The sequence below is a fragment of the Meleagris gallopavo genome, chromosome 6 (assembly GCF_905368555.1).
Source record: "Meleagris gallopavo chromosome 6, MGAL_WU_HG_1.1, whole genome shotgun sequence".
NCBI classification, from domain to species: domain Eukaryota; kingdom Metazoa; phylum Chordata; class Aves; order Galliformes; family Phasianidae; genus Meleagris; species Meleagris gallopavo.
In genome coordinates this window covers 14,554,777-14,580,658 of record NC_139409.1, presented here as the reverse complement: position 1 = coordinate 14,580,658, position 25,882 = coordinate 14,554,777, and the positions used below count along the sequence as shown (strand labels likewise).

General features: G+C 40.5%; 2 protein-coding genes across 27 annotated transcripts in view; one reads left to right on the top strand and one right to left on the bottom strand.

Moving 5' to 3' along the window:
• SVIL (supervillin) overlaps positions 1-22,235 on the top strand; it is a 130,598-nt gene extending 108,363 nt beyond the window's left edge. For all 26 annotated transcript variants that reach the window (XM_085227142.1, XM_085227141.1, XM_085227134.1 and 23 more), the window contains 20 exons: positions 1,687-1,776; positions 1,874-1,960; positions 2,950-3,127; positions 3,395-3,567; positions 4,789-4,944; positions 6,388-6,524; positions 7,022-7,169; positions 7,277-7,422; positions 8,205-8,380; positions 8,478-8,622; positions 8,963-9,239; positions 10,890-11,041; positions 12,238-12,343; positions 13,123-13,330; positions 13,968-14,101; positions 14,747-14,902; positions 15,312-15,455; positions 19,816-19,937; positions 20,689-20,844; positions 20,963-22,235. In XM_085227142.1, the coding sequence (XP_085083268.1) occupies positions 1,687-1,776; positions 1,874-1,960; positions 2,950-3,127; positions 3,395-3,567; positions 4,789-4,944; positions 6,388-6,524; positions 7,022-7,169; positions 7,277-7,422; positions 8,205-8,380; positions 8,478-8,622; positions 8,963-9,239; positions 10,890-11,041; positions 12,238-12,343; positions 13,123-13,330; positions 13,968-14,101; positions 14,747-14,902; positions 15,312-15,455; positions 19,816-19,937; positions 20,689-20,844; positions 20,963-21,049 (2,978 nt within the window). In that variant the 3' untranslated portion in view covers positions 21,050-22,235. The remainder of the gene's footprint in view (positions 1-1,686; positions 1,777-1,873; positions 1,961-2,949; positions 3,128-3,394; positions 3,568-4,788; positions 4,945-6,387; positions 6,525-7,021; positions 7,170-7,276; positions 7,423-8,204; positions 8,381-8,477; positions 8,623-8,962; positions 9,240-10,889; positions 11,042-12,237; positions 12,344-13,122; positions 13,331-13,967; positions 14,102-14,746; positions 14,903-15,311; positions 15,456-19,815; positions 19,938-20,688; positions 20,845-20,962) is intronic.
• ZNF438 (zinc finger protein 438) overlaps positions 1-25,882 on the bottom strand; it is a 128,007-nt gene that overhangs the window by 13,099 nt on the left and 89,026 nt on the right. Inside the window, exon 11 of the transcript XR_014884195.1 lies at positions 18,813-19,177. The gene's annotated coding sequence lies outside the window, so the exon portion shown is untranslated. The remainder of the gene's footprint in view (positions 1-18,812; positions 19,178-25,882) is intronic.

The following is a 25,882-nucleotide window of genomic DNA, read 5'->3' as shown; positions in this document are numbered from 1 at the left end:
TCTGTTGGCAAACAAACAGATTGTATTAGGAATTTCATTTATTAGCAGAGTATTCTAGCTGCTGCTTACATTGTTTTGCTTTGATAATTGACTGCTGTTTGTTTCAAGACTAACCTATTTTGGCGGGTCACTGAGAAAAAGTGGTCAGTTGCCCACAGACTGCTGGCTGAGATTTTATTTTACTTAAAAAAAAAAAAAAAAAAAAAAAAAAAAAATCGGTCTTTGGAAAGGAAAAGAAGGTGATAACGTTCACCCTTAATGGGAAATGAAAAATACCCAGAAAGCATCTTTTTAGGTGCTGTGATCTGTCTTGTTGAGAAGAAAGGCATTCTTGTGACAGCGACATCAATAAAAGTAGCCCAAATGAGATTTTATGCAGATGTGTGCTATTTTTGTTGCCAAGAAGAAGAAATTATCATGATGGGTTTTTAATTTAAGGGATGATGAGAAAGCACTGCAAAATTAGATCCTTGTTATATACATGTGCACAGATGCTGTATTTTAATTGATTCTTACAGCTCGAAATTTTAAATTCCTTAATTGGAATTTGGAATCCTGACTAACACATGAAGTAGATCTTGTAGTCTTGTGGATTAAGTCCTGTTAGAACTGCTTAAAAACTGTGTCCTCTCAAATATGTCTTGCTGAAGGCATTACAAACTGACTTGATGGAAAATTGAATCTCAGGAAAAAGGGAAAAACAATGTTTGTGGAAAAGCTACTGCATTATATAATAAATCTATCTTGGTGTTTAGCAGTTAAGACTTGTTAGGATTTGAATTAAAGGCAGTGAAAACATAGTGTATATTCTCTCCGTAAAGCAATAGTTTATCTGATCAAAACAACTAAGGATTGAAATTTATTACAGAGTGTTCACCTATGGCTAGGTGAAAAAGAGGCATTAGAGGAAGGCTTAAAGTATCATTTCCCCCCATCACTGAAAATCTAGGCAGCAATGGTTAATAGACAGAATTATTTGATACAATATGCTTTTCCACCTAATCAAAAACACTAAATTGATAGTGTGCCATTTCTTTTACCGCGTCAGTGGATTCATATCAAAAGAACAAAGCATTCATTTTTATCTTCTGAGTTCATGATAAAATAAGTTTCATGATAACTTCTGAAAAGAAGGGAGGACAGTACAAATTCAGTGGATAGATTGCTTTACATGGTGAGGGCATCCATTGCCACATCTCTTTATGTGGAAAAAAGACAAAAAACTAAAAACAAAAACAAAACAAAACAAAAAGCCCCTCAATCACACACAGAAAAAAACAACCATGCCCCAAAATTACTATTTAATCTACAGACTGTATTCACAAGTCAGATGCATTCTGCTAGATCTATTAAGACTGGGTTTTGATTAAAAAGGGGACAGGAGACACCACACCAAGGTCTGGAAGGTTTCACTGCTATTTCTGTTTGTTTCAAGCAAAAGCATTGTGTATTTCTCACACGTAGCCTGGAGTAGAACTTGAGCCAAAAATGTAAACCAAGTGACGCTTCAAAAGAGCGCGCTCTGACATCCCTGATACAGCAGTTGTGGAGGCTACAGTAGGATGAGGGACCATAGGAAATAGTGAGGCCCATCTGCTTTCCATAAATAACTCACGTCCCGTCATCACTGTAGGAGATGTGGGATAACATGGGATGGTGTTTTTGATATTCTCTGTTCTTATGCAGGCCTAGCTTCTCCAAGTGCACTAACACCAGTAGCATCCCCTTACGGTAACAGGCAGAAGTCTACCACTCCAGTTACAAAGCCTTTGGAAGGTAAGGAATAGACATGGCTGAAATAAGTCCAGGATTTTTTTATTTCTTTTTTTTAACTTCCTATCACTAAACGAGTTCTGCTTTCTCTTTTACTTAGAAATTGAAGCTAGGCCTGATATGCAATTGGAATCAGATATGAAGCTCGACAAGCTGGAGTCGTTCTTGGGAAGGCTGAATAACAAAGGTCAGTAATTACCAAAGAAGGCAATGTATTCATTCTGACTTCACTAAATCACTTAAAGTACTTCTAGTCCTTAGTCCTTATGCTGTTACGTTACATATATACAGCAAAAGAAATCACAACTGAAAAAAAAAAAAAAAAAAAAGCAAACCAAAAACCACCCTTTATTATTCCTCCACACATGATGCACGCATTCTTGTTGTGAGCAAAATTCTTTAAATCCATGTGTTTATGTCACTCTGGACCATACTGAAGGTATACAATGAGACAACTTTAAATGTTGTTGAACTTACTGATCTTATTTGAACTGTGCTCAAGCACAGTTATTCACTTTCCTACTTTTTTGAAAACAAGCTTTCTGTAGCAGTTCATACAGCTTTCTTGTACAGGTTGGCCATACAGGAAGCTGTTTAGAGCTCTCCGACTGTCTCCATCTCATATATTAGTCTTCAGTGTTGTAAAGACAAAAATTCTTTTGTGAATGGTAGAGTTTCAAATAGCAAAAATAAATGTATTCACATTTCACAAGCAGAGGCAGTAGCACAGTGTAATTATTGCTTTAGACTCAGTAATCTCGAGATTTTTTTACTTGTGGCTCCGGTAGATCTTTGGAAGGGAAGGAGTTATTTGGTTGGAGGCAAAGCAGAATAAACAAGACCATAAAATGCACATATCCTCCTACCTAACGATTAGGTATATAACTATATATATAACTATAACTCATTTTTAATAGCGTCTAATTTTGTTTTGGCCATATTTCCCAACCATTTTTTAACAGGAATTATTGTTATATGAGTAACAGGTATGCTCTTTTTTAATTACTTATTTTCCAAGAGACACTTCTATTGTGTTTCCTTCAAATTCCATTAGTCAATAAGAACCAAACTAAAACCACAGCAAGTCATATTTACCTCTTATTGAGTTAGAATCTAGCATGATTACTTACTTATTGGATGGGCTGTTTTTTTGTTTTGTTTTGTTTTTTCCTACAGTTGCTGGAATGCAAGAGACAGTGCTGACAGTTACAGGAAAATCTGTGAAAGAAGTGATGAAGTTGGATGATGATGAAACATTTTCCAAATTTTACCGCCATGTGGATTTCCCTTCCTCCTCGGTGCCTTTGGACCTTGATGAGGACTTTGATGCCATCTTTGATCCTTATGCACCAAAGTAAGAATTACTCTTTTCACTGCTTGGAATGCAGAAATAGGAATGGTGGTCAAAATGTTCGGCTTTAAGTTATCTTGTAGATAGTGTTATACTGGGCATGTCTGTTTCTACTACGTTTTTCTAAATCCAGCCTTCTGCCTGGATCAGTGAACTACTTCTGGTTTCCTCACAAATGTCATACCCCAAATCAAGCAAATCTCTTGTCATTAAACTCTTACGATTCATCAATTATCAAACGATAATTTTAAACACTGCTTGTTTTTTCAGGTTAATATCCTCTGTAGCAGAGCACAAACGTGCAGTAAGGCCTATGCGCAGGGTTCAGTCCTCCAGAAACCCCCTGAAAATGCTGGCAGCAAGAGAAGATATTCTTCATGAGTACACTGAACAAAGACTGAATGTTGCTTTCATGGAATCAAAGCGAATGAAAGTAGAAAAAAGTAAGTTAACAAGGTGGTTTGTGGAAGCCACTGTCTTGCTAATTTAATTGAAACCAAAACTAAACAAAAAGCAAAAACCACAACTGAAGGAATATAATATATTCTCCAAGAGACCACAGATTGGTTAAGGTATAAGACTGAATGTAGATTGGTCAAGGAGGCTTGGAAAAAAGAGCTCACTTGACTTCCTCAGTGAACGCTACCTGCAGCCTCTTCCTCTGTGTATTTATTTATTGTTAGCACTCACCTTGTGCAGAGGTAGAGTAGTTGTACTTGCAAGTGAGGACAGGAGATTAAGCAAAGCAAATCTAGCAATATGCTACAGGGGCTGGAGGGAGCTGGGAAGAATAGATAAATGTTCAGGAGTACTAGCCTCAGTTTTGGGTCCTTGGTTTTTCTCAACCTGGAACTACCCAGGTTAATTTCAATAAAGGATCTGTGCTCTGTAGCAGGGCTTTGTGTTTTGCTTATGACAGCGCTTTCTCCTGGTAACCAGACTTGACAGCAAGATAAATTACTGTAAAATTTACTCAAAGGTTAGTCAAGCCACTTCTAACATTTGGGGTATAAGTTTTCTTTATTATGTTTGAATAAAGGGAGGTCATCTCTTAAGTATTGCCTGTATTGATGAAAGACTAATTGTGTGTCTAATATTTTACTGCATTTGATGGGAAGCATTTCCATGAATTATAAATTCATAAACTGCTTTGTCTTTAGTAGAGAAATAAGCAAAAGTGGCAAAGCATTTAAGGCTTGAACTGTACAGTAAAAAATGAATAGGACTTTGAAATGCAGGTTGCTGTTGTATCACACTGGCTGAGACAAATCTGAAGTGAATTTCAGTTCATTAGCGTTGACTGCTTGGGTCTCTTTCATAATTAATCATGTTTATGGCATTAAGGATCTACACAATACTTCGTAACACACCAGATAATACTAACGCTGGTGTGTCTACTGAAGTTTATAATTCCAATGCAAATTGTGTAGTCGATGATGATATCTAGAAACTTAGGTACTGGTAAACTCACAAAGCTTTTAGGGTAGCAGTTAATCTAAGTTCAGCCTGTTTTTGCTGTTGCTGTTGAGGAGGGGAAAATTGCAAACATTTGAGGAAACATTTTTTTAATGCAATAACTGAAGCTATTTGAATATAATTTATCCTCATTTGCGTGTGTTTTTTATCCAACTTTGTTTTGGTTTGTTTGTTTTTTAACGTACAAGTGTCTGCAAACTCAAATTTCTCAGAAGTAGCACTTGCTGGTTTGGCAAGCAAGGAGAACTTCAGCAACGTTAGTCTGCGGAGTGTTAACCTAACAGAGCAAAATTCTAACAACAGTGCTGTGCCATACAAGAAGTTAATGCTGCTGCAAATTAAAGGTATGCTAGAACTGCATTCATTGTGTATATTAAGCTGATTGCAGTAGGTGGGAGTTGCTGTTATGGCTGAATGCTTAGTTTCTAGGAGGTGCGCAGCTCAAGGTTTATGCCTAAAAGCTGAGAATAGTGAGAACTGTGCAACAAATGAAAATCCTTTCAAATAGGTTTGCATATTCATCACTGATGTGTGGTTTCTAAGGAGAAAACAGAATGTTTCAGGAATTGTAGCCTTCTCGTGTGGAAATTTTTGAACTGTCTTCTAGTTCTTTTAGTATTTAGCATAGCTTGGAAATGCCTTGATGTGTTCTTGCTCCACTTCCTTCCACTTCCTCCACATGCAGAAGAAGTTGAACAGAGCAGGCAGGCAACTGGCATGGCTGAGCAAGGACCTGCAGCTTAAACTGGGGGAAAAGAGAGGAATGTACTACAAGTAGAAGCAAGGCTGTGTAGTAGCCTGGGAGGAATATAGGGACGTTGTCTGCATGTATAGGGATAAGATCAGGAAAGCCAAGGCACAGATGGAGCTGAACTTGGCAAGGGATGTGAAAAATAACACGAAGGGGTCCTACGTAAACAGAAGGAGACAGACCAAGGAGAGTGTTCCCCCTCTGGTAAATGAGGATGGAGAACTGGCTTCCTCAGACATGGAAAAAACTGAGGTGCTTTCCCTCAGTCTTCACTAGTGATCAGGCTCCCCATGTTTGCCAGGACCCTGAAGCTCTAGGTGTGGGTCAGAGGAGCAGACTCCATCCCACTGTAACAGTGGAACAAGTCTGAGACCTCCTCATGAAACTGAATTTATATAAATCCATGGGGCCAGATGATATGCATCCCAGGGTTCTGAGAGAGATGGCTGATGTGGTTGCTGAGCCACTCTCCAACATATTTGAAAAATCGTGGCTGTTGGGTGAGATCACCGGTGCCTGGAAAAAGGGCAGTCTGGTCTGGTGGTTGGTGACCCTGCACATAGCAGGGGGTTGAAACTAGACTATCATTGTGGTCCTTTACAACCCAGGCCATTCTATGATTCTGTATCATAGTAATGTATCTGATTCTTCAAAATAATAACTACTTGGGCAAAAACTCAGAAAACATTTTTACTGACTACAGACTGTGCCATGCCTTCTTGAGTGCATGTAAGTGATTCTAGAATTGGGCTGTTTCTCTGCCATCTCCTTAATTGATTTCTTTCCAGAAGGACACAAAGTTGTTAAAGCAAGAATGGGAAATAATAGAAATATTAGCTGATAGGAAGCAACAAATTTTGCTTCCTGTAAGTAAATCCTACTTCCACCATTATATTCTTTCATTCTTATTTAACAGACTTTTTCCATGTATTTTGATAACTGTGCGGGGATTGTTTGTCTTTCATTCAAAATGATTACATCTTGGCATTTGATGGTGGTATTTATGGGAATATAATTAGCTTTGGTTTATGTTTAGGAAGAAGACATGTTCAAACAAGATTAGTTGAACCAAGGGCCTCATCACTGAACAGTGGAGACTGTTTCCTATTGTTAACTCCACATCTCTGTTTCTTATGGGTAGGAGAGTTTGCAAATGTCATTGAAAAAGCAAAGGTTAGTACTAGTTTATTTTTATTTTTATTTTTTTTTAGATCTGTCTCAGCATAAACCTCTTTGATGTAACTGAGCCTTGGTGCCACTTGTCTTGTAAGGTTGTATGCAGCTGAAAGTCAGCAATGGGTAGATATGCAAGTTTCCTGTAAATATGTTTTAGCACTGTGCACTGAATTAAAGCTGACATAGACATGTGTAGGTTGCAAATCTGTGAGAGAAAAAAGGATATCCTCAGGAAATGGATTTGCACGCAAACAAAAAATAGTCTGTATTGCAGGATGTCCTTTTTATTCCTATTCTTTTTAAGATCAAGCCTTGTTTTAAGGCAAATGAAAGAATGAATGTATTTCTGTAACTTTTTCTCTAGTATCTGTTTATTTGGTGTATCTCTTATCTGGTGCAGCCAAATATCTACTTTTGCCTTCTCTCTGAACGCCATATGCACACGTATGCTTAAGACTTATGCAACCCTGTCCAGATAACTGTTAATCTTTCAGGCTTCAGAACTTGCAACTTTGATTCAGACAAAGAGGGAACTTGGCTGTAGAGCTTCTTATATACAGACTATAGAAGAAGGAATAAACACCCATACCCATGCAGCCAAAGACTTCTGGAAGCTCCTTGGTGGCCAAGCAAATTACCAGTGTAAGCATTCTCATGTTTACATTATGTCATGTTTTATCACAGTAAAATAATTGAGTTGGTTCTCTCTACAAAAAAAATTAATTATTTTGGACAAACTTTTCCTTAAGCTGCTGGAAGACCTGAAGAGGATGAAATGTATGAAGCTGCCATAATAGAAACTAATTGCATTTACCGTCTTGTAGAAGATAAACTCATTCCTGAAGATGACTACTGGGGAAAGATGCCAAAATGTACCCTGCTACAACCAAAAGAGGTATTGTGCCACTTACTGCTCCTGTGGTGCAGGAACAGACAGCTGATATGACTGCAAATGCTCATAGAGATGTTCGCTGAAAATGGGCTCCTCTGTGTTTGGGAAAAGCTTCTGAATATATTGTTGTCTAGAGCTTGCTGCGGGTCTGCAAAAATCTGATCATATCTTTAAAGTGAAATACTGTTCTAGGAAATGTTAATCTTTTTGTCAACAGTGGCTCCTTTCACTCTGAAGTCATGAAGTACAAAACAAGTCGCACTTTGGCAGCATTCACCTAAGTACAACTCAGAGCAGAAATAAAGACAAGAAGCATTTTATTGAATGTACTGATGTTGCTGCCTATTGGCTGAGCCAGTTACCCAGGCTGTATGTTCTATCAGCATTCCCGTTGCAGGAAAAGTGTAGCTGTAAACCGCAGGGAAAGTTGCTGTAGTCAGATAGCATTTGGTCATAGAATAGAATCAGTTCTTGCATAGCCACAGCTCTCTGGTCTGCTGGCAACTTAGCTACTACCTAAGGATACACCTCATAGCATCCCCAATACCTAGTTCCAGTCATTCTCAATTTCTAACTGCCATGGTGCACACCACCGCCCCGGCCTTACTTTCATTATAATGTTAGCTGTTAGTATCACTGTAGGTACTCTGATATTTGGAGGAGCTTGAGTTAAATACACTGTCAGTTTGTGGCACCCGGAAACTGGAGGATCAGGGCATTACCTAACTTGATGGTGCGTTACTGAAATGATTTTTTTGTTTTGTTTTTTTTTATTTGTTTTTCAGGTGCTCGTATTTGATTTTGGCAGTGAAGTGTATGTCTGGCATGGAAAGGAAGTTACTTTAGCACAAAGAAAAGTAGCATTCCAGCTGGCAAAACACTTGTGGAATGGCACCTTCGACTACTCAAATTGTGACATAAATCCTCTGGACCCAGGAGAATGTAATCCCCTCATACCCAGGTACCAAAATTCAAGTTTAGTCTTATATCAGAAACATTGGTTTATTTCCCTTCTTTCAGTGTTAAATTTATTCTTTTTCTTTTATTGCCTTGTACAGAAAGGGACAAGGACGTCCAGATTGGGCCGTGTTTGGCAGGCTAACAGAACATAATGAGACCATACTGTTCAAAGAAAAATTCCTTGATTGGACAGAGCTGAAGAAACTCAATGAGAAGAATTCTAGTGAATCCCTTCACCAGAAGGTGCATTTAATAAGCATGCTAGGTATTTCAAACTAGATGGCCTAGCTGGGATGGAAGCCAGGGAAGCTTGTTCTTAAGGATGCAGAGCACTTTCTTTGTCTTGCGGGCTTTGACCTTAGGGTCAGAACATCACCAGCTATAGTGTGAAGCCACAGAAGTGTTTTTTATTAGTGCTGAGCAAGTCAGTGAAGACTGACAAGGTGGCTTTGACAAGGCATCAGGTGATGACAAGATAGAAAGCACTGAAATATGCAGGAGTCAAAATATTCAGTGGAGCTGTGTGGTATGGGAAGGGGGGAAAGGCTATGCTCAAAGAAATCTGTTCTGTGTTTTCTCACAGGAAGAATCCAAATCTGATTCTAAACCATATGATGTCATGCTAATGGTACCTGTGCCTCAAACTGCTGTAGGCACAGTTCTGGATGGAATGAATATTGGCCGGGGCTATGGACTTGTAGAAGGAGAAGATGGGAGGCAGTTTGAAATTATCACTGCATCTGTGGATGTCTGGCACATCCTGGAGTTTGATTATAGTAGACTGCCTAAACAAAGCATAGGACAGTTCCATGAAGGAGACACATACGTGGTGAAGTGGAAGTACATGGTGAGCACTACAGGTTAGTGAACAATTCCGTTTCATCCCGCTGAAACATGGATAAGTGCAGATAAAACAGTTCCTGTTAGTGCTGAGATCCAGCACTATATGAAACTATTGTAAAGGTCAGAAATGCTAATTTAGTCTTCCTAGGCCTTGAATTAAGAAAAAAAAAACACAAAAACAGTAGTTATTTTTCATACCTCAAATGTAGTACTGTGTATCTCTGCTTTTGCCCAAGAGTGGTGTTGTACACATTCACAAGACAGCTCATTAAGCCAGAATTGTGCCAACAGCTTAGCACCAAAATAACTAGGCATCTGGATACAGGAGAGGTAGGCTTAGCAACCAGGAAAGCCTTTGTTGGGTAATGGAGAACAGCAACAATGACAGGAAGAGTCCTTGCCAACTCAATGCCCTTACTGTCATTTTTGCTGGAAACCCTTTTCTATGGGTTTCAGGCTCAAATAAACAATTTTGACTGTGTTCTGACAAAGTGCCTGACAGCAGCAGGTAAATGTTGAAAATCAGCTCGGTATCCTCATTGGAACTCTCCCTTCTGGCACTAAAATAAGAAGTGGCATTTGTGATCAGTAAAATAGAAATAATCTAAAAAAGGTTTTCTCTGAGTAGGAAAAGATCAGTGTTAGTTGAAAGCAGTAAAACAGCCTCAGGCTTTTAGCCAAAAAACGTAGGAAGGTTTTTCAGCATTATTGACTTCTGATACTGGTGAATCCAAGAAAAACACAAAAGCCTGTAAGCCGTGGGAGAAGTGTATAACACTAGTATTGAATTGTAAACAGTCTCTTAATCCAAAGGGCTGAAAATATATTCCGTCACTCCAAAAAAGAATACATTTTTGTGTAGGAGGCAGTACTTTTATGGGCTGAATGCACAGTTACGAGTGAAACCATACATTTTAGATATGACTTGTAGCTTGAATATTCTCAATTTAAAAAATAAAACCAGGATTCTCTCTCATAAGTATTTCAGTTGGATTCTGGTCAGCACATTTTTAGGAATCTGGTTGAAAGCTCTTGGTTTTGAATTAATTATATGTTTTCTACTATTCACCAGTAAGAATAAAATATTCCATAACTAGTTTTATTGTTGAACTTCACTTACTCTAAACATCATTTTAAAAAGCTTACCAAATAGTCTCTTTTATGACTGCAGAATACTTGTTTGATTTCTTTTGTTCTGCAGTTTTCCTTCACCAAGAGTTTTCTTTTATGCCCGTAGCTTTCTCAACTGTTGCTATTTCCAGTACTGCTCAGCAGCCAGTTCTTTTGCTGCCAAAGAACAGTGTGTAATGTGGAAAATGAGCCATTAAGCACTCTCCTGGTAACTTGATGGGACATACCATTTCACATGCTAATTTGCTCAAGTGATTGTTAGTGATTTTGCTCCAGATACTACCACTTCTTTCTATATGTTCTCTCTTTTTGGCTTACGTGAGCATCTCTGCACTTGGGCTTACATCCACCCAGTGAGGTAATACCAGCTTTGCGTAAGAGCATGCTGGCTTGGTGGACTGATGCTCCTCCAATTGGTTGTTTCATCTTTCCTGTTCCGGCCAGGATAGTGTTGAGCTGGCAGATGAGATTAAACCACGTGCCACTTAAACCTGTAGACAACATACTTTCTTCAACATGTGCTTTCTGTTTTGCAGTTGGAAGCAGACAAAAAGGAGAGCAACAAGTAAGAGCGGTTGGAAAAGAGAAATGCGTGTATTTCTTTTGGCAAGGAAGGCACTCCACAGTGAGTGAGAAAGGGACATCGGCACTGATGACAGTGGAACTTGATGAGGAGAGAGGAGCACAGGTGAGCTTCCTGCAGATCTTGGTGGGAGCCCTGGCAAGACTGTGGCAAGTCCTGGCAGAAAGCATGGGTGATCTTTTTTGCCTACTCTCTTTCTGTAATGATATCCTTTCAGGTGAAATTAGCTAGCCTTCAAAATTACTTTTGCCTTTAGTCCAGCTTCCAGAGACGCATCAGTCTTCTTTATGGATCTTCATTTCTCTCACTTACAAAGACTGTATTTCTGAGAATGGCTGAGGAAAGACATCTTCTCTCCTCCCTCTTAGAGAGAAGTGAAGCACAGTGAAAGAAATTTGTGCCTTCCCTTTCCATGTATCCAGATAACAGAATGTGTTCCTAGCACTGGGAGCAGGAGAAGCACTCTGTTTTGTTGAACTCTGTCAGGAGCATTTTCTGCAAGGCTAAAACATGAAAATACATTTGAAGTCAAATTTTCAATTTGTTTACTCTGTCATTATGGAGGAGATTGCCTTATTTTGCAAAAATTCTAGCTACTGCACATACAGCTAATTTAAAGAGTATAGACTTGGTTGCTAGGCTGAGTTCAGCATTGCTGGTAAGAGCACACAAAATTAGGAGATTTAAAGTTAATCTCTGTACCTTGATAAAGCTGTAATTAATTGTAATTAATTCTTGAGCAGCAGTGTAAACATGACTACTAAGCCGTGAGTTCACAGAGAAGATTTGCAAACACCATGTGACTCAGTGTGTGGGATGCTGTGCAACCTAGCTGATTTAACAATTTGCTATCTGAGTTTCACAATCAGAATTTAACAAAGAATGTGCATGTTGTCACATAAGCCAGTTTTACAGCAGATTTTAAGCCTTCCTGAGTTCCTACAGTATTTCCCAAACAGTTTCAAAGAATATCAGGCAAGATGGCCCAGTCTTGTAAAGAATTCAAATAATGGTAAATTAAACTAATATAAATTAAAGTTTATTTGGTATTTTTTATCCTCTGAAACTCTTAATTGTTGGATTCCAGATAGAGGTTTCTTTTAAGATCTAGGTCACATATGAAACTCATTGCATGTCAGCACATATGGTAATTTCAACGATATTCAGCCAAGTGCAAGGAAAGCCGTCTTTGTGGATGGCTGTAGCTATATAATTTTTAATAAACCACAGGGAATAGTTCTCCCAAGACTATATGGTTGCTTCATTTTTTTTAATGCATAGTGGTGCTTTCCAATTTCCAGGTACAAGTTCTTCAAGGGAAAGAACCGCCATGCTTCCTGCAGTGCTTCCAAGGAGGGATGATTGTGCATGCTGGAAGAAGGGAAGAGGAAGAAGAAAACGCACAAAGTAAATTACCGTTCGTTAAGAGTTTCTGCCCCACAGTCTTTTTTTAACCTGTTGTGAAGGACTTTGTGTTCAGTCTCAACTACCATACTCTGTAGAAAAGAGCCATGAATGCCATGAATACCATGAGACTGCTTTGCTGTCAAGGTAGTTTATAGCTTCCCTGGGCTTAGAGTGAACTTTGTCAGCCAAGAGCAAGCTGACTTCATTGTATTGATGCATGCATAAATTGTTTTAGTTGGTTTTTAATTAAGCAAAGTGCCTCTTTGTGTTAAAATGTTCTTTTCTACATACTCCAGGAAAAAGAGCATTTTTATGAGCAGTTCTGTGACTAATGCAAAATTAGCTTTTGTTACCCATTCATTGCACTTTACAACATATTCCTTGATGTAGCTTGGAAATTTTCCAATTCTCTTCTGAATGCGACCTGCTGTGCCTAAGGTGCACAGAGAAGGAGATGCTGAACAGAAAGACTACTTGGTTTGTTTCCCTTTTTGTTCCTGCAAGTTAAAAAGGAACAGAATCTTGACTCTTCTGCTCTTAACAGAGCAGACGTTACTCTTGAAGTCTCTCTCATAGCAAGGTTTCATAAGGCACTTTTTTCTGCAGAAGTTTCTCAAGTAATTTTAGCCAAACCTGATGCTTAGTTCATTCTGTAACAATAGAGGAGAACAACATGTGAAATTCATCTGGTAAGAAAACAGCTGTTCCAGAGCAGAGGTCTTGAATTTTCAATTCAGTATGACTATATAATACCACTTCACTGTTCCTGTCTGCCCCAGGTGACTGGAGACTATATTGTGTGCGAGGAGAAGTTCCCAATGAAGGAAACTTACTTGAAGTAGCATGTCACTGCAGCAGCCTGCGTTCCCGGACATCCATGATTGTCCTCAATATAAATAAAGCTCTTATCTATCTGTGGCATGGCTGCAAAGCACAATCTCACACCAAGGATGTAGGAAGAACAGCAGCCAATAAAATAAAAGAACAGTGAGTGTCTGACCTATATTTTAGAGATGTTTATATAAACTACCAACTTATTTAAAATAGTCTGCCTCGTTTAACAATTGAAATAAATAAAGCTGTTCTCTGAGTACAATTGCAGTATGTGCATGCTTGATAAGAAGGGGGAATAGCAGGTATCTGATTCACTGGAGTGGGGAAAATGTGTCCCGTGATCACTTCAGGTGAAATCCACTTATTCATCCTACTGTACTAATTATAGTTGCAAAAAACATCTTTCCACATGGAGGGAGAATCTCCATATTTGAGTAACAAACTAAATCCCAGCTGACAGGATTAGAAACAAGGGGAAGATGTGCCTTGTGAATAAGATTGGAAATGGATTTAAGAAAGTGTGCAAGGAGGACAGCAGTAATTACAAACTTGAACAGTGAGCTCATGTGAGCGTCTACTCCTCCTTGGGTATGTGATGCTATGAGTGTTGAAATTCTGTGTCTTGTTTACTTATAACTTTTATCATCATTTTCCAAAAGATCATGATGACACAATGTGCAAAAAGCCTATGAGGTTGTTTTGGGTTCTAGTAAAACCTGAGCCAGTAAGTTTGTGTGGTGGTAATTGGGACAGGGAGAAAAATTGGATTCACTCTCTTTGTGTTTTGCAGATGTCCGCTGGAAGCAGGGCTGCACAGCAGCAGCAAGGTGACAATACATGAATGTGATGAAGGGTCAGAGCCTTTGGGATTCTGGGATGCATTAGGAAGGCGAGATCGAAAGACCTATGATTGCATGTTGCAAGGTAGACCTGCACTCCTGAGTTTGGCACTTCCAGTTTACTTTACTGGTCTATAGTATTGTCAGATTTAATGTAGAGGTTTTGAAGAACTTCTTCCCTTCAATGAGTTGCTAACAAAAAAGTCCCAACCTCTACCAAGTTAAGCAATACTCTTCTAGAAAGAAAGTGCTGGAAAACAAGTGTTTCATTTTCTTCTCACCTCCTTCTGCAGCCCCTCTGTGTTTATGCAGCATGGAGTAACAGTTTATGCTGTTACCTACACATTTTACTTCTGTTCTGAAGGAATTAGGGAGCTATTCTTGTCCAGTCTTTGCTTTAAAACTGCCAGCAAGGGTAGCAGGAGAATTGATTTACAAAGTGGAAAGTAGGCTTTGAGAAGGGCTTGCTTCACTTAAGCTGTGAAACAGCCAGTTATGAAATGGCTGATAGTAACTAGCCAGGGTCACATTCAAACTGATGGCAGCCAGCCTTTTAGCTCAAGTTCATCACAGCTGCTGCCAGTCCCCCAAGACATCTGGTTATCTTTCTTGATTTTTGAAAAAAACAGAATTTACAGTCGCTCTAAATATATATATATATATTTTTAATACATTCATCTACATCATTTCCTACTGAAAAATCTTTTTTTCTTGTTTTTATTCTTTCAAGATCCAGGAAAGTTTAATTTCACCCCCCGCCTGTTCAGCCTCAGTAGTTCTTCAGGAGAATTCTCAGCCACTGAGTTCGTTTACCCTTCAAGAGACCCTGCTGTCATCAATTCTATGCCCTTCTTGCAAGAGGATCTTTACACTGCCCCACAGCCAGGTATCTGCTTTAATATACTTCTGCAACTGAAAAACAGATAACTGTATCATGCCTTGGGCAGCAACTCAGTTACCATAATCACTTCTAACTTGATTTATAGCAGGAAAATGTGTGTATGTGATGTTTATACACCATTAAGTAATGAGTAATTTCTCCATGATAAATATGCTGAGAATTAATCAAATATATTTGTATCCCAAAAGCTTGCAATAAAAATACCTTGTTTATATCAGAAAATCAGAGTTCAGCTGAGGTTCAGCTGGATGAATAACAAATGGGATTGGTAAGCTTCAAAATGATCCTGTTCTGATGCAGACAAGCATGTGAGGTTGATGTTGTTCAGGGAATTCCAAGAACTAGTGAGTGGTAATGGCAGATTTGCTTTTTTTTTTTTTTTTTTCCTGCATAGCACTGTTCCTTGTTGACAATCACCATGAAGTGTACCTGTGGCAAGGCTGGTGGCCTGTGGAAAACAAAATTGCTGGATCAGCTCGAATCAGATGGGCTACAGACAGGAAATGCGCCATGGAGACAGTGCTCCAGTACTGCAAAGGTAACAGATGGCTGTGCCTGGCTGTTCTGTGTGTACCACTCTTTTCTGTCCCAAGCTAGGGGCTGCTCAGTTAGGTGCTCCTCTGATAAACATCAGTGTATTTGAAGATACATTCTCCACTCCTTATTAGCAAATAATTTGTCCAGTAATGCCATTATTCCCAAGTTGCCACTTTTCTCTGGTGACCCATTTCTCACAGAAAAGGCTTTTTTTCTCCCTGTGTTCTCACTGTGGGAGCATAGTTCAGACATCAGATTTCTAAAAGGGAATTCTGAGAACAGAGCCTCTTAAACTTGCTTTCTCTCTAGCTCCTCTTAGATTTCATAAGCTTATGTGTGTCAAAAGACTGAATGAAAATACTTTTTGCTGATATAACTGGGTTTTGATTTATGGGGGGAGATGGAAAGACTGAAGATCAAGAACAAGTGTCACACAGAAATAGATGGCTATTGGAAAAGCTGGAACACAGAGCTAAGGCCCTTGCTCAGTAGTTTCCTAGACTCATTTCTACAAGGCAGAGTTACTGCTGCTCAGCGTGCAGTGATTCAAGCTGTAATTGATGGTCATGTAAGAGTCATCTGGCCAGATTCATTTCTGCACTAGTAGAGTTTCTTTGAAACGTTGCAGTGCTTTCATCTCATTTCATCTAAGGTTATGTGAGACTGGAAACAGATCTTGCATCTTCCAACAGAGGATGAATAAAGAAAGGTGGGGAGAGAAGAAGGCATAGTAACAGCCATGTTTGGTCAGCGCAGAGCAATTCTCACTGGAACAAGTTAGCCAAGTTACTAACTGGTGCAAACTGTGTCCTCGTGCAAGGAAAGGCTGATCTCATGATGACACTGATTATTTTTTTTCTGTAGCAAATAATCTTTACAACTTGTGACGGAACTCGTGACAACTGTCATCTTTTCCTATAGGCATTTGTTTGAAGAGAAAAAGCAATATCCATGTTGGATTCCATCCTTATAAAGATAAAACCGGTCTCCTTCCCAGTCTGCAGGTCTAATAGGAATAGAAGCAATTGCTATGTTTCTATTCTATTTTGTCCCCCTCTCCTCAGCTCTTGTGAGGCCCCATCTGCAGTACTGTATCCAGGCCTGGGGCCCCCAGTACAGGAAAGATGTTGAGCTCTTGGAAGGGGTCCAGAGGAGAATGGCCACCAAGATGATCAGAGGGCTGGAGCACTTCTCCTGTGAGGAAAGGTTGAGGGAACTGGGCTTGTTTAGCTTGGAGAAGAGGAGGCTCCGGAGAGACCTCATTGTGGCCTTCCAGTACTTGAAGGGAGCATATAAACAGGAGGGGAACGGCTGTTAATGAGGGTGGATAGTGATAGGACAAGGGGGAATGGTTTTAAACTGAGACAGGGGAGATTTAGGTTACATATTAGGAGGAAGTTTTTCACACACTGGAACAGGTTGCCTGGAGGTTGTGGATGTGCTATCCCTGGAGGCATTCAAGGCCAGGCTGGATGTGGCTCTGGGCAGCCTGGTCTGGTGGTTGGTGACCCTGCACATAGCAGGGGGGTGAGACTAAATGATCATTGTGTTCTTTTTCAACCCAGGCCACTCTATGATTCTGTTCAGTGGCCTGGTGCCACTGAGGGAAACTGGTAACACCTGGCAGGAGACAGCTGAAAACCAGCATCAGAGACCCTTCTGAGACTGTATTACTGCTCAGTGTAGTTGATTTTCTGGTGTCCCTGTCACTGTCCAGCCAAACAACAGCATATGTTTAGGAGTAGGGTGCTACAGTCAAAGCAGTAGATGGAAACGTCTTTAGCAGGGATGGCTGAATTACTAAAGAAGAGGCTAGCCACTTCCTTCTCCCACTACATCCCCCCAGGTTGGTCTTTTTTTGCCAGTCAGAATGAATGATTATATGCACCTCTGAGATCGTTTCATACAGTATGCTTCCCAGCAGAAGTGAATGTCAGCATAGAGGAACAGAGCCCATACAGTGAAATGCCTGGAGTTGCTCAGTAGGCAGTGAGAGAGATGGAAATAAGATCCCCCCAGGCTGTGTTTCCTATGCAGTGCTGTAATCTTCTGGCAGTAAAAATCATGTTTTCTGGCCCCAGCAAAAAATGGAATCTGATACACGTGTTGAAGTTCGGATACTTTTCTAGATTTCTTGAACATCTCTGACTTAGATGATGAGAAAAGGGGGTTAAATTTGCTGCATCTCAGTTTGCACAGTTAAAAGCTCTTCAGTGACTCCTCGTGGGTCTGAAGTATAGCATACATATCATAGGTTTTTTTGCTGGGTGCTAACTTTTTAGCCTCTGACTATAACTTTGCAGCAGTAAGAGCTTTTTCCTCTTTGGTTGGATGGGTACAGAGCAAGTTTACTACCCTTAAAGATCAATACTACTTGTACTATTTCTGTGCCTAAGTTGATGTCACAGAATCATAGAATGGGACCTTTTTTGCTGGCCCATCACTTCCATGATCTAGCGTTGGGCTGTTCTGTCAACTAGTTCAAAATTTCATTGCATCAGGCTACCAGGGCTGACTAGATCTTATGTGTCATTACTTATTAAGAGGGTGAGATTAGAAACCAAGTGATTAATTGTAGGAAATATTCTGATTGGTATATAGGTAGAGTGATTAGAAGCATAAGAAGACACTTCTATTCTTCTTTCTCCATTTCTTTCATCCTATATTTCCCTCTCACTCCTCTCTTTCCTGGCTTGCAATGTTTAACCACATGATGTTATGAAAAAGATTGATTACCTCCTCTGAATATCCCTTGAATATACCTAACAATTCTCCTTATGCATAAATTTTAATTTAATTCATCAGAACATCATGAAACAATTTTCTGTGGTTTCTATCCATTAAGTCAGCAGTCTGGAGTACTGAACTGCAGACAGCCAGGAGAGAGAAAAACTGGTCTGACCATCAGTGACTGACTGTGGAGACAAGCTTGTGATGAGGGCAGAGTTCATGCAATGAGATTGTTTATCTGCTTTTGTAGGAAGTCAGTCTTACGAGATGGTTATGCCTATACTGGCCCATTATCAAACACAGCTCTCCTTTTGTCTCTTGACTGAATTACTGAGACAGGAGCAGTTCAACCAGAGCAGATGGGCATATTTTTGAAACACAGAGTTTTAAAGTACCTCTTGAATTTTTAAGTACTTGTTGAATCATTCATGGTAGAGTGAACAAATAAACCACAGTGCAAACATGTGGGAAAGAGGACTTAACATCAAGTATTCAGATAATAAACCTCCTGTCTAAATTGTTAGAGCATTCCCATTCTAATACATTTGTTTGACTGCTCCATAGAGCTTTTTCTCTACTGTTCAATTTCATGCTAACATGCTCTCTCTAATCAGCTTGCTACCAATACCTGATATTAAGCCAAGCTTGCATTTTGCAAGCTTACTGGAACAACGATGTCCAGCCGTGTTCTCCATTTGCGTTCAGCATAGGTGTTGCATCAGTGCTGTGGGGTGCTCCTTAGCAGAGGGTAGGTGGCCACGTTCTTTCAGATCTTCCCACAAAAATGAAGACCATATGGTGGAGACTAAACAAAGTCTTCTTTAGCAGATTGATATTGTCTTGAGTAAATCCTAATTTGTTAAAGATGCTCCAGAATTACATATGGAATTTTGCAAGAAGATACAGCTTTCAGAAGCGAGGTTGTGTGATACTGCTCTGTTAGTTTCTCCTGATTCTGGACTTGGCAACATGTTCAGCTTTTCTATCTTCTGTCTGCAAAAACAGTCTGATTAGAGTGATTTGTTTTAACCCAACTAAAGAGAAGGTACGATATTTTTTAGAATGATAGCTCCTCCCCACCCCGACTGCCTGTCTGCCTCTTTCCAAGGGCATTTGAGTTTGTTGGTGCTTTTGAATCTTTGTGGTATGAATTCATTCAACAGGGCCTTTATTCAGCTGTTCTTGGTGTAATGACTTCAACCCTTTCTCTTACATGGCATCACTCCTAGACAGGCCTTATCGCCATATATAGTGTTCTCTCACACGTTTTATACAAATTTAAACATCAGCAGAATTTGCCACCTAGCTATTGCAGTTCTTCTTTTTAACTTTCAGATCCTGTTCCTTTGAATTTGCTGTGACAAAATGACTATTCAAATGTCAGGATCCCAAGTTGAGGACAGTTTACACATTCTCACATGTCAAAACACCAAAAACAAACAAACAACAAACAAAAAACAACAATCCCACGTTAGAAGATGCCCCAATATGTGTAAAAGAAATCATGATAATATGTATTCCTAATGCCTCAAATTACTCATCTACCTACAGGGTAGTTCTTTTTAGCAGATGATACCAGGAAGTGCGGTACCACTTTTAATTTCTCTTTTTTGTGTTTTGAATGTTTTTAGGAAAAAATGTAAAGAAGCCCCCAAAATCCTATCTCATTCACGCCGGCCTAGAGCCTCTGACCTTCACTAACATGTTCCCAAGTTGGGAACACAGGGAAGACATTGCAGAGATCACAGAAATGGTAAATACTTTCACAGTGTGCACTGTTTCCTATTGCTAGTAATTGTCTTGTGTTGCCAGTAACATTGCTATTTTGTGATGTCAAGCCCCAAAACCCAAGAGCGAGCCTATTAAAGTGTGGTTTAAGAGTCTGCACAACAACCTACAACATAGCCAAATTTTGACTGTGAGCATGGCTATCAGAGGCATTCCCAGTTCTTCTTCGTGTAACTTCTCACGCTGTTTTTTGTTAAAAACAGGGCTGGAATGAAGTGCTGTTTGAATCTTCTCGTAGAAATGGTTGTTAGCATTTAGCAGAATAACTGTTTCAACTTTGGGAACAGGCAGCAACCTTCAGCTCTGCCCCATGAAGCATGAACTTCCCCACCTGGGAAGCACAATCACAGCTGAATTACACGACTGTTTTAAAAGCCTTCATTGAAGGGGAATCTCAAGGCAAATCACATTTGCTTCTTTGTAAATCTTCTGCAGCAATCCAGAGAGGAAACTGCTGGATTCATGACTAAACACAGAAGTTGACCTTAAGCTGAGATTCTTAAAGTGCAGGAATTCCTTCTGCAAAGTGCAGACATTACTGTGGCTGTGAAATGGTTGTAGGCAAGGCTGGTAGGCAATGTGCAGACCTACAGGTACAGCTCTGTGCTCTGTGAGCCAGGCAGTGCAGGTTGATCCCATGCGGTCCTCAGAGTGACACAAGCAGCTGATGGTTTCAGCACTGTGATCCTGAACTTAGTTTTCTTTCTCTCCCATAGGATGCTGATGTTTCTAATCAGATAATCCTTGTAGAAGATGTGCTGGCCAAGCTGTGTAAAACTGTGTATCCCCTAGCTGATCTCTTAGCCAGGCCTTTACCTGAGGGAGTTGATCCTCTGAAGCTTGAAATTTATCTTTCAGATGAGGACTTTGAGGTAAGGAGAGAATGGGTACACTGATGCTCTGTGTGTATCTGTCTAACCTTGCTGTTAAGTCATTTGATGGTTTTGCTGCATGCCTTACTAGTGGTGTATCCTCTTGTTTTCAATGCAGGTTGCATTAGAGATGACAAGAGAAGAGTATAACGCACTGCCATCTTGGAAGCAGGTTAATTTGAAGAAGGCAAAAGGACTTTTTTAAGCCGTTTCTATTGAATTGAGCACCAAAGGGATGTCCGTTTTCACTTTCTATGCCCTTTAGCAAAACTGTGCTCCACATTTACAAAATAAATAAAGGTAATCTGAAATTATTAGTGACTACCTATCTGGAGGTGTGTAATATTGTAAAAGGCCAAGAGAACTCTTTGGAAATGGAATTTTCAATTTTGACTTTGAAGGTTATGTTTAAGCTCAGCTCTCCTATGCACTTAAACAGTAGTTTCTTCAGCTACTGCTGTAGCTGTCCTCTGGCTATCTCCAATACTTGCCATTTTTGTTTTTGAAGAAGTTCTCTTTGTAAAGTGTTATTTTGTTAGTTTGTGGATTACAAAGAATTTATATTTATATAAACACATAGAACAAGTATGTATTTAACAATGCAATATATATTCACTTTCAAGACTTTAATGTCAGAACTACAGAACAGTAGCTGGATGGCAGTTGCTTGTACTGAATTAGCTATACCACCAATATGTATCTCTTGCGCATTCTGAAAAGTTTCTCTTTGCAATAGGCAATGAATTGTTCTCAGTGCTGCTTCAGGTGCTAAACTGAACAAAGCGTTTGTATTTATAGCATGGATTTCCTGAGAAACTATGCGAATCAACCTTTCTACTTTAATATCCAAAAATGTATAGTGCCTTGTTTTTTGTGTACAGTTTATATACAAAAAAAGATTGGTCTGCATTTTGAAGATGGCTCAGAATGGTCTCCTCTGTTACTTTTATAATAGTAGAAATAAAAACATCTCAGTTTCTAATACTTGTTGTAAACATTAAACGTCTTTTGTGATATAAGAACTGAAAGTAAAAGCTTCCGAATAAACCTCTTAGCAATGCTCTGACTTGTCATTATTTTGTACTGTAAACTGTACAAATTCATTGGAATCTTCCATGATGTGGTATCTTATCAAAGATATTTTAACCTTACGAATCTGCAGGTGTTGTACAGTTATCATTGGAGAAGCAGAGAATGTAGAAGAAAAACATTGTATAAGATAAAATTAGTTTGTATGACACTTCCATGCTGCATGTTGGAACCATCACACAATTCCTGTATCCTCTGGTTGTGGTTTTATACATGAAACTAAAATTATTATACAGACTTTCAACCTCTGAAAACCTTTTCAACCTTTGTGCAATTGGGAGTAAAACTTGAACTGAAAAAGAGTACGGCATTGTGTCCATTCTTTCCATAAGCACCGGAGTCAAAATCACTTTCTTTCAGCTACTTAGGATACTGAATAGAGTAACTGGTGGAAAAATGATCATAATTTGAGATGTTTTACAAGCACCTATGTACAATCAATGAATATACATATGCTATAGTATACCAAAGAGCCTGGCTACATAGTTATTACACTAAAGCAGAAAAGATAGGATGCTTACCCACTTACTCTCACTTATGAAACTCCAGCAGAGTGGATCTCCAGAAGAGATCCTTCCCCACTGGCAGTCAGCTCTTAAATGGGTCTAGGAGAGGTGCAGCCAGGCTCCACCCCTTCCAGCAGCACAGGTGAATTGCCTTCACCTGTGCTCCTGTGGCTGACTCATTGCTCTCCTCAGGCGATCAATTAGAGGTTCAGACTGTGATTCAGCAGTTCTCACACACTCCACCCTCCACAGAGTGAACCAGTGATCAGGTTGTCCAAAGGGTAAGCTTTTCCTAATACAGAGATTTGCTATATCGCAATGCTTATACAATTTCCATCGTGACACATGTTGGTACAATTCTAGATGAGTGACGGTCAGTGAACATTCGTATTCTTCGATGTTACTGGAGGCATGTGGTCGTGAGTTGCAGGTCCATCCTATGTTCCATCAGTCCCATGTACACCATCAGCAGGTGTTGCCCATGATCTGACAGTAACACTGAAACGCTTTGATTATATTTCATTCGTTCTGGTGAGCCTGAAGGCTCGAAGACTTACAGGGAGTAATACAGAGGTACTAGGAGGGGAAGGTCTGCTCTCCAGGGCAAGATAGAGACTGTGTTTCTATCCTGGGTCAACACTTTGGCTTGTATAGGGGCACATCCTGGCCGCCTGTACCACACCTTCTAGCCAGATGTCTGCAGCTGCATAATAATATCAGGCACCAAAGGGGGTGTCCTGATCTGTCATAGGGACAGGATGGGAGCCCCTTTAGCAATGAAGATTGGAGTGTTGACCACAATATCAGTAGGCCATGTACCTATTACTGGAGTGACTATTGAGCCTCCCACCTCCAATAATCTCCCCCAAGGTGCAAGTAGGCCACACCACCTGCAGGTCCTACCTGCACCTTCCAAGGCCATTTTATTCTATGGGTGTCTGGATCTAAATTCTCAGGGGCAGGGAGCAGAAGATCATTTTCATTACCAATCTGGTGTCTTATCTGATTATCAGTGCCTGTAATTTGGATCCTAAGCAGGGTAGCACATGTTGCCTGCAACATTCTCAGGGCCCTGGGTCTGCCATCTCGGGGTCTTTCATTCAGGTCCCGCAAGGTTTCACAGAGTCTTTTCATCCACCCCTGCAGGGACTGGGAGTCTGTCTTCAGGGCAGCCTTAAGAATACCATTATAACATTCAATGAGGCCTGCCCCCATTGGATTATATGGCAGGTGGAATCGCCATTCAATGTTATTTTCTTCTGCCTAGCATTGTATCATTGCACCAGTAAAATGAGTCCCTTGGTCGCTCTTGATGACTTGAGGTGTCCCATAGGCAGAGATCAGTTTAGTGAGTGCCTTGATGGTATATGCCTGGTTTGCTTTTGGCACTGGATAGGCCTGCAGTAGCCCACTTGCAGTGTCGATGCAGGTCAAGGCATATCTCACCCCCTCAGACCAAGGAAGGGACCCAATGTAATCGACCTGCCATCGCTGGAGACGATTGTGTCCTCTAGCAAGATGGGCTGTTGTTTCAGGCAATGATCTTGGTCTCAGAGCAAGTGTTGCAATCCCAGCATGCCTGGACGATATCAGGTAGCTGTACAGGCAGTCCCCATGCTTTAGCAGTTGCCCATATGGTCTTTTGTCCTGCATGCTATAGCTTCTGATGGAACCAACGGGTGATGTTCTCAGATGGTGTATTCTCAATCCATCGAACTCAGGCTAGCATGTTGGCTTCATCCCAGTGACTGTAGGGGCTGATGGCCAGAAACACAGTAGACACATACAGTCCTGTGTTTGACTGTATTCCATATGTCTAACCACATGTCCTTGTCCCAGATCAGCCAGGCATAGGTAGTCCATTCCTGGGTGGCCCACTGTGCAATCTGAAGAGTGAGCCCCCGGTACACAGCCCAACTATCTGTACAGATACTCAAGATACCATCACCAAGTTCCTTGGTTATAACCATCCACACAGCTCGCAGTTCTGCCCATTGGCTGCTCTGACCATTCCCCTCATCAAACCAGATTGTCTCAGGGAAGGATGGTACGCTATTGCTCTCCACTTGCTTGGGCTGCCCTTGCTGAACCCATCTGTGTACCAGGCATCCTCAGGGATAGGATATTTTCCCCTCCTGAATGTGACTCTTCTCTGGTGGAGAGACCAGTGTTTCTTTTGGTGCATCACTGTGATATGTCACCAGGTCTAGGATCTTCTGAAGTTCTTCGTTCAAGGGTGATGAAGACAGACTGCTCCTTTGGCTGAGATAGGCAACCCATCATGCCATTGTTTGTGCTTGGGCCACCCCTGTCTTAGGAAGGTGGGTCAGACCTTTCACCCACCCCTGAATCGGCAGAGTGGTTTTAACTAAAACTTCAGCTGTTTGAGGCTCTACTGCCTGTAATGCAGAGTAGGCAGCCAATAACTGTTTTTCAATCATACTGTATCTTTCATCTGCTCCATGCCAGACCTGAGACCAGAAACCAATGGGGGGGTCCAAATAGAACTCTGGTGTTGCCACAGGCCCTAACCAAAGCCATCTTGAGTGACGTGAACGTCCAACTCGGTTGGGAGGATAGGATCAAATATACCCAATGCCTGGGCTTGTTTAACTGCCAGTTTTGCCTGTTGGAAAGCGTCTTGTTCTGTTTTCCCCCAATCCCATAGTTGTCCCTTTTTTCTGAGCCTGTACAGTGGCCTTAGCAGCTGCGCTAGGTGAGGTATAAAGGAATGCCAGTAACCCAATACACCTAGAAACTCTTGCAGCTGCTTCAATGTTGCAGGGACTGGGAACACCTGAACCTTATCTACAACAGCACTGTGTAGTACTTTGGTCTTTCCTGACCAAACCACCCCCAGGAATTTTACAAACAGGCCTGGATCTTGCACCTTTTGGGGATTTATAGCCCATCCCCTCTGTTGTAAATAAGCGGTTAATGAATCCGTCGCCTGTCCTACTGCCTCCATTGAGTCAGATGTCAGCAGATCATCAATATAGTGATACAGGTTAACATTATCAGTTTTTTTCCAATCAGCCAGGTCACGCGCCACTAGATTGTGACAATACGTTGGTGAATGCACATACCCCTGTGGCAGGAGCTGAAAGGTCCACTGCCTGCCTCCCCACGTAAACTGATCTTGTGATTCCTCAGCAATTGGGATACTGAAGAACACATTTGTTAAATCTAGGACACAATGATAGGTTTTTAATCTCCCTACTCAGTGTGTCCATTAGGGAGGCAATATTGGGTACAGCCTCATGAATAGGCGGCATGACCTTATTTAATTCTATATAATCCACCATCATTCTCCACGTGCCATCCAACTTCCGCACAGGCCATATGGGGGAATTATATGGGCTGTATGCAGGTCTTATAATGCCCACTTTTTCTAATTCCTGCACCGTTTTTGATATTTCATCCTGCCCACCTGGAAGTCTAAC